This window comes from Lampris incognitus, chromosome 14 (assembly GCF_029633865.1).
Source record: "Lampris incognitus isolate fLamInc1 chromosome 14, fLamInc1.hap2, whole genome shotgun sequence".
Taxonomy (NCBI): domain Eukaryota; kingdom Metazoa; phylum Chordata; class Actinopteri; order Lampriformes; family Lampridae; genus Lampris; species Lampris incognitus.
This window is the reverse complement of record NC_079224.1, coordinates 1710535-1727300: the sequence shown is the minus strand read 5'-3', so window position 1 is coordinate 1727300 and position 16766 is coordinate 1710535. Positions and strand designations below refer to the sequence as shown.

At 48.2% G+C, this 16766-nt stretch overlaps 1 protein-coding gene across 1 annotated transcript in view; it reads left to right on the top strand.

Moving 5' to 3' along the window:
- cntnap2b (contactin associated protein 2b) overlaps positions 1-16766 on the top strand; it is a 296355-nt gene that overhangs the window by 117528 nt on the left and 162061 nt on the right. Inside the window, exons 11-12 of the mRNA XM_056293762.1 lie at positions 21-127; positions 246-365. Of these exons, the coding sequence (XP_056149737.1) occupies positions 21-127; positions 246-365 (227 nt within the window). The remainder of the gene's footprint in view (positions 1-20; positions 128-245; positions 366-16766) is intronic.

Below are 16766 nucleotides of genomic sequence, written 5' to 3'. Positions count from 1 at the left end.
TGTATGTGTGTGTCCGCCAGGTGTGTTCCTAATCACTGTGAGCATAGTGGTCGTTGCTCTCAGACATGGGATACTTTCAGCTGCAATTGTAACGGCACTGGCTACACTGGAGCTACATGTCACACCTGTGAGTACACACAGAGATACATTTACATGTCACACCTGTTAGCACACACAGAAAGATACACTTAGTAAACACACACATCACCTCCTCCCTGTTGAGCTTTGTGTTGTGTGCTCTGCAGCGGTGTATGAACAGTCCTGTGAAGAGTATAAGCAGTTGGGAAAGGGGTCGGGAAGCTACTGGATTGACCCGGATGGTAGTGGACCTATCCCTCCCTTCAAAGTCTACTGTGACATGAAAGGTGAGACCTATTTGGCTTTTTCTGCAATACAGCTGCTACCAGTTTTTGCTGTCTGTTTTGCTGCCTTGCTCAGATGGTAAAAAGCATTTTCCATGGAAAGCTCAGAGCCCAGAAGCTTGTTCTCTTTGTCCGATGTGTAAAGCAGCTTGTGTGTATCTGATGAGTCCGGTTGTGAATGATAGTCTTTGGAATAGTGAAAATTAATGGTACCCTACTTACTCAACAGTAAGTGTTGCTTATAAAAGTAGCATAAAACATAATAAGCAATTTATGGCATCTTACAGTACAATCATTAGACCAGTTCTCTGGTCTAATGATTGATTGCCTTGTATAACATCCAGGAAATCAGAATGTCCCTTTCACAACGTGCTGAGCAGCTCCTGGTCCAGATCTAGTCCCCTCTCACCTACACTACCGTTCAAAAGTTTGGGATCACATTGAAATGTCCATATTTTTGAAGGAAAAGCACTGTACTTTTCAATGAAGATAACTTTAAACTAGTCTTAACTTTAAAGAAATACACTCTATACATTGCTAATGTGGTAAATGACTATTCTAGCTGCAAATGTCTGGTTTTTGGTGCAATATCTACATAGGTGTATAGAGGCCCATTTCAAGCAACTATCACTCCAGTGTTCTAATGGTACAATGTGTTTGCTCATTGGCTCAGAAGGCTAATTGATGATTAGAAAACCCTTGTGCAATCATGTTCACACATCTGAAAACAGTTTAGCTCGTTACAGAAGCTACAAAACTGACCTTCCTTTGAGCAGATTGAGTTTCTGGAGCATCACATTTGTGGGGTCAATTAAACGCTCAAAATGGCCAGAAAAAGAGAACTTTCATCTGAAACTCGACAGTCTATTCTTGTTCTTAGAAATGAAGGCTATTCCATGCGAGAAATTGCTAAGAAATTGAAGATTTCCTACACCGGTGTGTACTACTCCCTTCAGAGGACAGCACAAACAGGCTCTAACCAGAGTAGAAAAAGAAGTGGGAGGCCGCGTTGCACAACTGAGCAAGAAGATAAGTACATTAGAGTCTCTAGTTTGAGAAACAGACGCCTCACAGGTCCCTAACTGGCATCTTCATTAAATAGTACCCGCAAAACACCAGTGTCAACATCTACAGTGAAGAGGCGGCTGCGGGATTCTGGGCTTCAGGGCAGAGTGGCAAAGAAAAAGCCATATCTGAGACTGACCAATAAAAGAAAAAGATTAAGATGGGCAAAAGAACACAGACATTGGACAGAGGAAGACTGGAAAAAAGTGTTGTGGACGGATGAATCCAAGTTTGAGGTGTTTGGATCACAAAGAAGAACGTTTGTGAGACGCAGAACAAATGAAAAGATGCTGGAAGAATGCCTGACGCCATCTGTTAAGCATGGTGGAGGTAATGTGATGGTCTGGGGTTGCTTTGGTGCTGGTAAGGTGGGAGATTTGTACAGGGTAAAAGGGATTCTGAATAAGGAAGGCTATCACTCCATTTTGCAACGCCATGCCATACCCAGTGGACAGCGCTTGATTGGAGCCAATTTCATCCTACAACAGGACAATGACCCTAAACACACCTCCAAATTGTGCAAGAACTATTTAGAGCAGAAGCAGGCAGCTGGTATTCTATCGGTAATGGAGTGGCCAGCGCAGTCACCAGATCTGAACCCCATTGAGCTGTTGTGGGAGCAGCTTGACCGTATGGTACGCAAGAAGTGCCCATCCAACCAATCCAACTTGTGGGAGCTGCTTCTGGAAGCGTGGGGTGCAATTTCTCCAGATTACCTCAACAAATTAACAGCTAGAATGCCAAAGGTCTGCAATGCTGTAATTGCTGCAAATGGAGGATTCTTTGACGAAAGCACAGTTTGATGTAAAAAAAATCTTATTTCAAATACACATCATTATTTCTAACCTTGTCAATGTCTTGACTCTATTTTCTATTCATTTCACAACATATGGTGGTGAATAAGTGTGACTTTTCATGGAAAACACAAAATTGTTTGGGTGATCCCAAACTTTTGAACGGTAGTGTATATTACTTCAATGCACTTCTCACTGGTCTCCCAGCCTGTGCAATCCAGCTACTGCCAAGAAGCCAGCATGATTCTGTCTGCTTGGTGTTCAACCTACTTTTATGTGCATGCCATCCCTCCCATCTGTCACATCTGTCACATCCCTCACATCTGTCACATCTGTTACGGCTCGCCCACCCCGCGCCGTGGCCCGCCCACCCCGCACCGGCAGCCAATCGGCTCGTCAGGGCCGCGCTTAGTCATCAGGGCTGGGCTTAAGTTTGGTGGCCTCCCACGCGCCCGTTGTCAGTTCGTGTTGTAACCTCCCCGCAGTAGCGGCTACTCTTCCCTCACGGTTCTTTTCTCTCCGAACTCACCCCAGCCACTGGTTTATGTTTTCTCTTGCGAAGTTTCTCCGTGGAAGTATCCTGCCGTGTTCCCATTTGGATTACCCGCGAGTTTTTCCCCTTGGACTTTCCGTTTTTCCTTGTCGCTCATTGCCTCCCTGTGTTTGACTGTTGTACGCGTAAGGAATAAAGTACGCCAGTTTTCGGCTAACCCCATCTCTGTCTGGTGTCGTGCGCTTGGGGTCTTCCACAAACCCTAACAATATCCCTCCCAACCCTCACATCCTTTGCATCCCTCCCATCTGTCACATCCCTCCCATCACTCACATCCCTCACATCCCTCCAAGCTCTTACATCCCTCACATCCTTCCCATCTGTCACATCCCTCCCATCCCTCCCATCTTCCGCAACCCTCCCATCCCTCCCATCCGGGCTATGTGAGGAATGGCTGTCCATGCAGCTGCAGAGCATGAAATCCATTTGGCTGGTTTCATACCACACACTGAACATTAAATATATCTGTTAGTGTTAAGAAGAAAATGAACATATGGACATTTGAAAAGACATTGCTCAGCTACATCAAATTAAAATACAAACAAATTGATTCATTAGCCCATAATAAGAACTGCTTTAAAAAGTCTTAAAGAGGTAATCAATATGTTGAAAATAGAATTATAGAGATCTGATTATGGAATAATCAGATCTCTATAACAATTTTGGACTCCCATAGTCCAAAGACATGTAGGCCAGGTGAACTGGCCGTACTAAATTGTCCCTAGGAATGAATGCATGTGTGTGTGTGTGTGTGTGTGTGTGTGTGTGTGTGTGTGTGTGTCGGCCCTGTGATGGACTGGCGGCCTGCCCAGGGTGTCTCCCCGCCTGCTGCCCAATGACTGCTGGAATAGGCTCCAGCATCCCCGCGACCCTGAGAGCAGGATAAGATAATGGATGATTATGGATGATTATGGAATAATGTGCATCGATGCAGAGGCATTCAAGAGAGTATTATGATGCATCCCACAATCTTTTTTTTATCCCCACCCCTAATACCTGCAAACTGATATTAACATATACACTACTGCTCCCTGTGCTCATACTTGACCATTTAAAAAGTTATAACACCCTTTTTTTCTCACCTGGCCCCTAGTTGATGGAACGATATCTAGCTTATTTTCTTTAAGAAGAGCCTCAAAGCTTTCCTCCTCAATGCTTACCTTATTTAAGGATTAAGTTTAAGATCAAGATTTAAGATTATATTTTTAATTTTTAATTCTTAAAACCTTAAAGCCTTTGTGAGGATATGTGTGTGCCCACCAAAACCTTCAGTACCTTTAACAACAATAAGCCCTGGTTCTCAGCTAAACTCAGGCCAAAGAGGACCTACAGGAGTACAGATAGGATCCAGTATAACAAAGCCAGAAATACACTCACTAAGGAGAACAGAGTGGCAAAAAGGGTGCTACTCTGAAAAGTTATATAACAGGTTTTCTCAGCTCCTTCTTCACCACAACCATCCGGTACATCGTCCACATTACTGCTGGTGCTGCACCAATCCATCCTACCCTTACTGGTGAATAAGACCCCAAGATACTTGAACTCTTTCACCTGAGGCAACAACTCATCCCCAACCCGGAGAGAGCAAGCCATCATTTCCCGGGTAGAGAACCATGGCCTCAGACTTGGAGGTGCTGACTCTCATCCCGGCCATTATACACTCAGCTGCAAACTGCCTCCAGTGCACGCAGGAGGTCGCGTTCTGATTAAGCCAACAAAACCACATCATCTGTGAAGAGCAGAGATGCAATTCTGAGGTTCCCAAAACGGACACACTCCTCACCTTGGATGCGCCTTGAGATCCTGTCCATGAATATCACGAACAGAATCAGACACAAAGGACCAACTTGGCGGAGTCCGAGATCCACCAAAAACGTGTTTGAATTTATTCCGAGAATGCGGACACAGCTCTCACTTTGGTTATACAAGGACCGGATGGCTTGTAGCAACTGCCCCAGTACCCCGTACTCCCGCAGTAGCCCCCACAGAGTGCCCTAGGGTACACAGTTGTAAGCCTTGTCCAAATCCACAGAACACATGTAGACTGGCTGGTCAAACTCCCATGTCCCCCTCAGCACTTCTGCAAGGGTAAAGAGTTGGTCCGTTGTTCCATGGCCAGGATGGAATCCGCATTGTTCCTCCTGGATCCGGGGTTCAACAATCGGTCGTAGCCTCCTTTCCAGCACCCTAGAGTAGACTTTCCCAGGCTGAGCAATGTGATGCCCTGATAATTGGAGCACACACTCCGGTCCCTCTTTTTAATTAAGGGAACAACCACCCCAGTCTGCCACTTCACAGGTACTGTCCCCAACCTCCACGCGACACTGAAAAGGCGTGTCAAACAAGAAAGCCCAACAATGTCCAGAGCCTTCAGCATCTCAGGGCGAATCTAATCCATACCCGGTGCCTTGCCACCGCGAAACTTTTAAACTACCTCAGAGACCTCTGCCAGGGATATGGGTGGGGCTTCCCCTGAGTCTTCAGACTCTACCTCCTCCACTGAGGACGTGTTAGCCGGGTTCAGGAGCCTCCTCAAAGTGTTCTTTCCGCTGCTTGACAACATTCCCAGTCCGGCTCAACAGATCCCCTCCCCGGCTCAACACAGCCTGAGTCAAGCCCTGCTTCCCCTTCCTGGGACTCCGTATGGTTTTCCAGAACATCCTTGAGGCCAACTGAAAGTCCCCCTCCGTAGCCTTGCCGAACTCCTCCCACAACTGAGTTTTTGCTTCTGCGACTGCTGAAGCTGCAGCCTTTCTGGCCTCCCGGTACCCGTCTGCTGCTTCAGGAGACCCCTGAGCCAACCAAGGCATCCTTCTTTAGCCTGACAGCTTCCCTCACCACTGACATCCACCAGCGGGTACTTAGGTTGCCGCCTCGACGGGCACCGATGACCATATGACCACAGCTCCTGCCTGCTGCATCTGTAATAGAGGCTTTGAACATGGCCCACTCAGACTCCATGTCCCCAGCCTCGCTGGGGATACATGAAAACTTCTTCCGCAGGTGGGAGTTGAAGACCTCACGGACAGGGACCTCTGCCAACCGTTCCCAGTTCACACTCACTACACGTTTTGGTTTGTCGGGTCTGTCCGGCAGCCTTCCCCGCCATCTCATCCAACTCACCACTAGGTGGTGATCAGTTGATAGCTCTGCTCCTCTCTTCAACCGAGTGTCCAAAACATATGGCCGCAGATCTGATGATACGACCACAAAGTCTTATCATCGATCTTCGGCCTAAGGTGTTCTGGTACCAAGTACACTTATGAACTACCTTATGTTCGAACATGGTGTTTGTTATGGCCAATCAATGACTTACACAGAAGTCCAATAACAAGAGACCACTCAGGTTAAGATCGGGTAGGCCGTTACTCCCAATCACACCCCTCCAGGTTCCTTTATCGTTGCCCACGTGAGTGTTGAAGTCCCCCAGAAAAACTATATAGTCCCAAGGTGGAGCCCTATCCAAGACACCACCCAGAGACTCCAAGATTGCTGGATACTCCAAACTGCTATTCAGTGCATAAGTACAAACAACATTCAGAGCCTTCCCCCCAGTGACTCGCAGTTGTATAGAGGCGACCCTCTCATTCCCCGGGGAGAACTCCAACACGGCGGTGCTCAACCATGAAATTGTGAGTATCACCACACCCGCCCAGCGCCTGTCACCTTGGCCAACTCTGGAAAAGTAATGAGTCCAGCCCCTCTCCAGGAATTTGGTACCCAAGCCCATGCTATATGTGGAGGTGAGCCCAACAAGTATATCTAGTTGGTACTGCTCCACCTCCCACACCAGCTCAGGCTCCTTCTCTGCCAGAGAGGCGAACTTCCACATCCCAAGGACCAATCTGCAATGCTGGAAGTCGGCACGCCCCGATCCCCGCCTTTGCCTGCCGCCCAACCTGCATTGCACCCTACCCCAATGCTCATCCACTCATGTGGTGGGTCCATGGCTGGTGGGGATCCATGTTGTTTTTTCGGGCTGGGCCTGAGCGGGCCCCATGGGCCAAGGCCCGGCCACCAGACACTCGCTGACGAGCTCCCTTCCCAGGTCTGGCTCCAGGAGGGGGCCCGGTTTCCTTTTTCCAAGCGAGGGGTTGTGTTACAGTTTCACCCTCACAACCCCTGCAACCTATCTCTTCCATTCCCTCTGGGCCTCCACTGTGCTTGGCTTCGCCTGTGTTTCCACTCCTCACCACCAGAGCTGGGGCGTGTTCACGTTCCCCATCACCGGACTCAGACCCTGAAGTCCCCAGCACCTCCCAATGGGCACGGCGCTCCCTACGGCGCCTCTGATGCCATCTACTGGCAGACTGGCAGCACGGCTCTGCATTTCCCCGGTCACTCATTCCCTCAGCTGTGCCCCATCTGCAATCCCTTCAACCCCTACAAGAACCTGGTCTTCTCTCAACTCATTGCCAGATCTTCCTATAGCATTCCTATGACCTGTTGCACAGAGCCGGCTCGCCTGCCAACCAACCTCCTCGGAGTATTACTTTGGCTTTTAAACTTGGACTACTCCTCCTCGATTCCCCCTTGCCTACGGACTTGGTACTTTTGCTGGTACATGCACACTTACACAACACACAATGCTCCATTACATATTACATACACTTAGGATAATTAACACTAACACATAGCTAGACACATTACCGCCTGTCACTACACATAGCATATTCACACACCCCACAAACAAAACTACCCGAGCACCATACAAATCCCGCATTTCTCTCTCCCTTATTATTTTCTCCCTTTACTTTGTTACTTTTCATTAAACGTTACTAAAGAGTGCTCCGTTTCCCGGGTGGTCGTCTGGGTCCTCCTGCACAACCTGTAACATGCTGTAACTCTGCTGGTATAATTTCAATAGGTGAAATATTAATTGGAATTAGACACCTTGTATTATCAGTTGACAATTTTGACGATCAACGCTTTGGATGAAATGTGGTCACATTTTTGATAAAATTAGATGTTTGGTTCTGTAGTTTATTTAGGTACTTAATTGCACATTTCACCACCACCAGTGTTCGGACTGATTATTAGATCATTGTGATTCACACATTTAGGAAAGGAGATATTGGGAGCAATACAACAGGGTAGGGATACGTTCTAAATGTTATAGACCAAGCTGTCAGTCTGATCTACACTGAGAAACTCTCTGACCAAACATATTAGTCCCTAGTGTCAAACTAAACATAAACAAGCTATCTATATTGCTAGACAAAAGAGCGGCACCGTCCCCAGTAGGGTGAATGCCGTCCACTTTCAGCAGGTAAGGGCGGCCCCAGAAAGAACCAGTTATCAACAAAGCCGAATCCCTGCTCATTACAGTAACCTGCCAGCCAGCGGTTCATTGAGGTGAGCCTACTGTACATCTCATCATTACCCCTCACGGGCAAGGGACCAGGGACAATTAATCAATGCCGACACATTTTTCTGGCAAACCCAACCTGACTAGGTTGGCTTTTGTTATCTCTGATTGCTTCAGCCTAGCGTTATTGGTGCCGGCGTGAATAACAATATTCCTGAAAGTAGTGGTGCTGTGTGCCTGGGTTCCCTGTTCTTCTCTTCTTGATGCCAGCACCTTAAGATTGTCCTCTATGTCGGAGACTCTGGTCCCGGGTAAACAGTGAACCAAGGCTGTCGAAACTAATCTCATATTGCGGGTAATGGAGTCTCCTAACACTAGTGTGCGTTGCTTTACTCTGTCGACAGGAGCGGGAGAAGCGCATTGGCCGGTAGGACTACCAACAGGGCAGGTGAGGGGTGAAAACCGGTTTGCAGTTGGGAGAGGTGACTGCAGACTAGGTGACTGCAGACCAGGTCACACAACCAGTGGCTTGCTCTTGCGAGCCATCCCACACTGGTAAACGGAGAAAAACTCCGCCGCATCTGCCGACGAGGCTGAGCTAGTGCTAACAATGGCAGGTTTGCTGCCAGGCCCGGGGCTATTGCTATAGACCCCTTATTGCATGATGTAAAAGCTGCATTGTAAACAAGATGCGCGTGCAGAACATGTGGCAAAACATGGCCGAGAAACGACGTGCGTACCTATGAAAGCATTTAAAATTAAACGGAGAAAAGTTAGAAATTTGAGAAAATGGAAATCTCTGAATATGGTAAAGGTCTAAGCAAAGAAGACAGAAAGCATTACGAATAGAAACGTAAGCTAAGCACCGGAGAAAACGTCCCTATCCGTGTATGCTTGCTGAAGCTTAGTGGACAAGTGATATCACGAAGTTGCCAAACATTGGCTGGTGGGATGTGACTGAGTACCTAGACACAACAAGTATATTTACAAAAGACTCAATGAAGGCCTACGAATCGTTAGAAGCATACAATTAATTTGTTGATGGACATGTCCAAGACTGCTTTTACCATCTGTTATCGGAGCAAAACAAGTTTTGCTTCATCAAATCGAAGATAAGCCCTCGTAGTTTAATTATTTGTACAGTGTAGTGTATGGAGATGCACACGAAAGCAAATGTTTTTATTTGCAGTAATATGTATTTTATGTTTGACCTCTGACCCTCGATGTCTATTGGTTGTGTACATTGTATAAATGTACGTGCACCACTCTGGTGCGCGCCCTTGGAAGAAGACAGAGCAAGAGGGCCACTCATGTGTTTTCCTGCCTGCTTAACGCAGTCGTGTTGTAATGTTACTATGGTCTAGCAAATAAAAGAGGAAGACCAAGATACACCTTGATCGTTGTATAATTCAGTTATCCTGTACATACACGACAAGTTTTGGCGACGAGGATGGGATTTACCTCTTTATTTTTATGTGCAATGGCATTGTACGGTACAGATATAGGACTGCAGTTCGACGAAACGGCAGAAACTTTAGACAGTTATGAAGAAAGGCTTCTGCAACTCTTGTCTGCTAACCAAATTGAGCAAGATAGGAGAAGAGCCGTATTTTTGTCCGTGGTTGGACGGAAGAATTTAGCCTTGTTAAAGGACTTGATATCACCGACAAAGTTCAGTGAAGTTGCTTCTGCAACCTTGCTACAGATGTTGCGGGATTTTTACACGCCAAAGAAGAAGGTATTGGTGGAAAGATTTGCTTTTAGAGGCCGTCGACAACAGTCTGGAGAGACTTTTGCTGATTACATTGCTAGCTTGGGAGGATTAGCTTCTACATGCAATTTTGGCGCGACCCTGGAGGAGCGGCTCTGAGATCAGCTCGTGTGTGGGACGTCTAACAAAGGGCTGCGCCGGAAGTTACTGAATGCCGCCATTGGCGAGGGATTAACGTGGCAAAAGATGGTGGAAGTAACCAACAATTTCCAATGCAGGAATTCTGGAGTAGAAAGCATGCAGAAGGGACAGTCATCTGTGCATATGCGAGCGGATCATGTCGGAGTGCGGAGAGACCGAGAGCCCAGGACTGCGTGGAACCAGAGGGAGGTCAGCGACAGCCACCAGGACCGCTACAGGTGCCTCGGGGAAGGACACGGACCGGGGAGCTGCCGCTTCAAAGACTTCCGGTGTCGCGGATGTGGAAAGAACGGACATCTGGAGCGAGCCTGTCGGAACCAGCGCACCGACGCCGGTAGGGACCAAGGGAGGCGGGCTGCTGGACATTCGTCTGCCCGCCCAGGCGGGCGGGCAGGTGAACTTTGTGGACCAGGCAGTCGCAACTCGCGAACCGGACTCAGGGACTGATTCTGAACGGCGAACTGATATGAGACTGTCTTCAGTAAAGACTGAGTGTGAGTATGTGAAACCTTACAAGGTGATGGTAAAATGCAGTGGTGTTAGGATGTATGTAACGGGGGCAGTCCTATGCTGTTCTCTGCTGGTCAGCCTGCTGCACGCCCGTCACTTCCATCATCAGCTCTGCGTTGTGTTCTATTTTCGGTGGGGTCCCAGGTGTTATGGGGGGCCCTCATTCTCTCATCATCATCATCATCATCATAATCAAGGAAGGAGGGGGGACACACAGGACTCTATTTGGCTCACCTTGCCATTTATTTTGGTTTCAAACCCTTCGACAACCGTCCAGTCCTCCAGCGGGAGCGGTGTTTCTTACGGACGTGGGGGTCGAAGTTCAACCACTGCCCGGACTCCACTCGTGTGCGTTAGAAGTAGAAACCGTCCACGGGACTCCGATGTAAGAAAGGATAAACAAGTATTTTATCCCACAGCTTGCAGTATCTGTAATATTTGCTAGTAATATTTGATTTGCTAATGTCCCTTACGGCTTTCCGTAGCGCCACAACAAAGTCACGTGATGTACGTAACAACGTCAGTGGGAATCCGGTCGGTGAATAAACACCCAGCACGAGAGAAGTCGTCCTTGCTTTATTAATGTTATAAGTTAACATAGCCAGAGGGCACAGATCATTACATGGTGTCAGAGTAGCGGAGTTTAAATACCCAATATGGATTCGTACGGCGTTCCAGCTCCACGGATGGACTGGGAATCGGCGAACTTACCTGAAGCATGGAGACGATTTCGGCAAACAACGGAGCTAATGTTCAAGGGCCCCCTGCGCGGGAAGAATGAAGAGGAGAAATGCAGCTACCTCCTGCTCTGGATAGGGGAAAAAGGGCGCGATGTGCACAACACTTGGACACTCAGCGGAGAACAAGCCAAGAAGCTAGAAACGTACTACGATAAGTACACTGAGTACATCACCCCCAAAGCAAACCCGATTTATGCCAGATATAAATTTCATGAAAAGATGCAGGGAGAGAGTGAATCCTTCGAACGATTTGTAACTGAGCTAAAGCTCCTAGTCAAAGACTGTGGCTACCCAAATGCCGACGAGATGGTCAGGGACCGCATCGTGTTTGCCACCAACTCACCCAGAGTGAGAGAAAAGCTACTTAGCCAGGGAGCTGAGCTAACGCTAGAAAAAGCCATAGATGTAGCCCGCTCACACGAGCTAGCAAAGCAACAGCTAACGTTTATGGGCCAGGGCAGCACACATGAAACGGTGCACGCAATAGGCAGAAAGACTTACAAACCGAACGCACCCAAAGCAGCTAACGCTAACTTCAGACAAAGGGACGTTAGCACCGCCGCCAGGGCGTGTAGCTATTGTGGAGGGCTACACGGCGCTAAAGCCACTTGCCCAGCTAAGGGTAAACAATGCATTAAATGCAAGAAGCTCAATCATTTTGCTAAAGTATGCAAGTCTAGCTCCCAGGGACAGACAAAGTACTACCGCGGCACAGTACATGCCGTCGGAGAGAACCCAGAAGAGTGCACCACTGACAGAGAACAGGAAGAACTGTACTTCGACAACATTACAGTGGAGAGCACCGCTGTGGGAGAACAGACAGAGCTGTACATAGACTGCATCTCAATAGAGAACAACGGAAAAAGCAACGAGCAGGCTTACGTAGAGGTTGGAATTGGCACACCTCCACAGAAGGTAAAGTTTAAACTAGACACTGGGGCACAGGCCAATACTATTCCCACCAACCTGTTCCAGGCGCTGTTCAAAAATGTGACACTGAAACCAGCAATACACAGACTCACTGAATATGGAGGAGGCGCGCTGAGCGTGAAAGGCACATGCAAACTCAAATGTAAGTACAGAGACAATGCAATGATGCTGGACTTTTACGTCATTGACACAAACGCCCCACCAGTCATGGCAATGAAAACATGCCGTGACCTAAACTTGGTAAAAATAGTGATGGCTGTGAGCGAGGAAAACAATGTCACATCACAGAGCATAATGGATGAGTATGCAGATGTTTTCCAGGGAATAGGAGAGTTCCCAGGCGAGTGCACCTTCCGCGTCACACCAGATGCAACGCCGGTCGTCTGCCCGCCACGCAGAATCCCCATCGCCCTACGCAGCAAACTGAGGGACGAGCTTGACAGCATGGAGAAAGGCGGCATAATCTGTAAGGTAACAGAACCCACAGAATGGGTGAACGCACTCGTCATTGTTGAGAAGCCAAAGACAGGCAAACTTAGAGTGTGTTTAGACCCCAGAGCTCTTAACAAAGTGATACAACGACCTCACTATCCCCTCCCCACGCTGGAGGACGCCACCACAAAGCTCGCTGGAGCTGAGTACTTTAGCGTGTTAGACGCGCGGTCAGGCTATTGGGCCATCAAACTGAGCACTGAATCCTCAATGTTGACGACATTTAACACAGTGTTTGGCAGGTATCGTTTCCTCAGACTGCCATTCGGAATCGTGTCCGCTCAAGACGAGTTCCAGAGACGCGTGGATGAAACATATGAAGGATTGGACGGTGTGACGGCCATAGTGGACGACATACTAGTGTTCGGCAAGACTAAAGAGGAACATGACCAGCGTCTCAGAGCGATGCTGAAGCGCACAAGGGAGCGAGGGGTGCGGCTCAACCCCGACAAGTGTCACATATGCGTGTCCGAGGTAAGCTACTTCGGCCACACGCTCTCACACGAAGGCATCAAACCAGACCCACACAAGGTGAAGGCGGTCAAGGACATGCAACCCCCACAGAACAAAGCAGAGCTGGAGACAGTCCTCGGCATGATCAACTACCTCGCCAGATTCGCTCCACACCTCTCACAGATAAACTCACCCCTCAGACAGCTTCTGAAACAGGACAGTGAGTTTGTGTGGGATGCAGTCCACGACAAGGCGTTCCAAGAGATGAAGAATCTCATTACACAGCACCCAGGTCCAGTACTCTCATATTTCGACCCGCAGAAAGAGCTGCGACTCCAAGTGGATGCATCCAAAAGTGGCCTTGGGGCTGTCATGCTCCAAGATGGCAAACCAATTGCCTATGCGTCCAAGTCACTCAACAGCACTGAAGAAAACTACGCACAGATAGAGAAGGAGCTCTACGCTGTGGTCTTCGGCTGCAAGAGGTTCCACGAGTACATGTATGGACGAAAAGTGATTGTGGAGTCAGACCACAAGCCCCTGGAGGCAATACTAAAAAAGCCACTGGCAGCAGCACCACCCCGGCTGCAACGGATGATCCTGGCGCTCCAAAAATACGACATCCAAATCATCCACCGCCCCGGTAAGGACATACCGGTGGCCGACACACTGTCACGCAAGTCAATAGAACACCACGACAGTGACCTACAGGAAGGGATGGAGGCCCAAGTGCACACAGTCCTCAGCAACATCCCTGTGAGCGACACAAGACTCACAGAAATCAAGCAGGAAACAGCGCAAGATCCACAGCTCACCGCACTCAGACGAGCCACACTCACTGGCTGGCCAGACACAAAGAAAAAGTGCCCGCCCAGCATCCAGGAATACTGGAACCACAGAGCAGAAATCTCAGAAATGGACGGTATCCTGTTCAAAGGTGAGAGAATCATTGTCCCCCAAAAGCTTCGCAAGGACATGATACAGCGCATCCATGCCAGCCACCTTGGCGTGGAAAAAAGCAAATGCCGAGCAAGAGACTTACTGTTCTGGCCTGGCATGGGGAAACAGATCGAGGATGCGGTAGCAGACTGCAGCATATGCCAAGAACGGCGCAGCGCAAATGCAAAGGAACCAATGATGTCACACGCCATACCCGAGCGGCCGTGGCAAGTGATAGGCACAGACCTATTCACATGGAACTCACAGGACTTCATAGTCACTGTGGACTACTACTCCAGATTCTTCGAGCTAGAAAGACTTTACAGCTGCACCTCATCTGCCGTCATCATGAAGCTGAAAGCAGCAATGGCTCGACACGGAATCCCCGAGACTATCATCAGCGACAACGGTCCGTGCTACAGCTCTGGTGAGTTCCGCAACTTCTCACAGACATGGGGTTTCTCACACACCACCACAAGCCCCCACTACCCACAGAGCAACGGCCTCTCCGAGAAGACTGTCCAGACGGCCAAACGCATCCTGGACAAAGCCAAAGCTGAGAACAAAGACCCCTACATGAGCTTACTGGAGTATCGCAACACACCGGTGGACAACCTGAAATCACCGGCACAGCTACTGATGAGTCGGAGGCTGCGGTCCATTCTCCCATCAACAGCAAAACACCTGCAGCCACAGATCGCCAGTCAGGAGGATGTTCACAAAAGGAGAGAGGTATGTCAACAGCGCCAGCAGGCATACTACAACCGAACAGCCAAACCTCTGCCCCACCTGCCCGCAGGCACACCAATCCGCTTCCGGCAGGAGGATGGATCCTGGAGACCTGCAACTGTGGAAAGACCAGCGAACACAGACAGGAGCTACCACATCCAAACCAAAGAAGGTCAGATCTACCAACGCAACCGTCAACACCTGCGACAAAGCAGAGTGAACACTCACACTACGCACACACACACTTCACAGCAGACTGTTACCAGCGCTAACAACAACACACAAGCCCATCAGCAAGAGCATGCTGAACCTCCAGACACGAACAATCAGCGACAACCAGACACACAGCCTGGTTACACCACGAGGTCAGGTCGCACGATCAAACCAAGACAAATCCTTGACTTATGAATGTTAAAAAAAAAGAGAATTTTACACCAACCTGTACTATACCTGCTATGTTTTGAAAAGAAATATTTACAGCGTTCACTTACCTTGTGTACCTACCTGCTGTTTGCAGTTACCAGTAATGAAATGAAAAAAAAGATGAAATGTTATTACGGTGTCACATTTAGACAGTGAAGGAAATGTTTTACACTACTTTGTTGCAGTCCAGTTATATAAGAGTTCCACTTTCATATTCTTTCTTATTAAGATTGTATTCGCTTATAAACATGCTCAACGTGGTCTGTATCTCTGCAGAGAAAGCAGCACTTTTCAGAAAAAGGGAGATGTAATATTTGCTAGTAATATTTGATTTGCTAATGTCCCTTACGGCTTTCCGTAGCGCCACAACAAAGTCACGTGATGTACGTAACAACGTCAGTGGGAATCCGGTCGGTGAATAAACACCCAGCACGAGAGAAGTCGTCCTTGCTTTATTAATGTTATAAGTTAACATAGCCAGAGGGCACAGATCATTACAGTATCTTCTTACAGGGATACTCAAGGTTACGTTCTCCTCAACCCGCAAAACTGTCCCACGGTAAGAAACACGCGTGGCTCGGCTCGATTGCTGCTTGAGACTCCTCCCACAAAACAAAAATGGCCTCTCCCGCGTTCCGCCTTCCGTGTACCCATAAGACCTCTCTCTTAAAACGACAGTACACGTATATGACGGTCGTTGTAAAACACATAAAAGTAAATAATGACATAAAATAAAATGTAGTAAACACAAATAACAGCACACAAACAGGATTTGGTGATATTTCATACTCAAACAAAATAAAATAAAAACATTAATTTTAACCTGGTTACATGTACATGGAGGTAGATACCGGGGCAGCCATGTCAGTTATCTCAGAGAGCTGTACAAATCCAAACTGGAAGGGTCGAAACTTCATTCATATGACGTTACATTGAGAGCATACACAGACCAACCGTTAGCTTTGTGGGGTAAAATCCTGGTGAATGTGCGATGTGGGAAGCAGCATTTACAGCTGCCTTGCTAGTGGCCCGTGGTAAAGCACCGGTGCTGATGGGGCGTGATTGGATTCGAGTGCTCAGCTTAGTTTGGTCAAAAGTGAATCGCGTTGCCGCATCTGAGCCAGTGGAGCAAGTGTGCTCAGAGCACAGAGCAGTTTTCAGTGCAGAGCTGGGCTGTGCAAAAGGCCTCACTGCATCCTTGCGTGTATCACCGGATGCTGTACCAACATTTAGCAAAGCCAGGCCAGTGCCTTATGCACTGCATGAAGCCGTGGATAACAAGTTAACCGAACTCGAACAACAGGGAATTATCTCTCCTGTGCAGCGTGGTGGACGGGCTGCATCGCTAGTGTGCATTCCGAACAAAGATGGATCAGTGCGCATTTGCGGAGATTATAAGGTGATGGTAAATCAGTGGCTTGATGTAGATCAGTACCCACTTCCAAAACCGCAGGATTTATCCTCCACTTTAGCAGGTGGAAAGCATCTCACTAAACTTGACTTGACGCAGGCCTACACTCAGCTCGACATGGATGAGAAAAGTAAGCCGGTTCTCA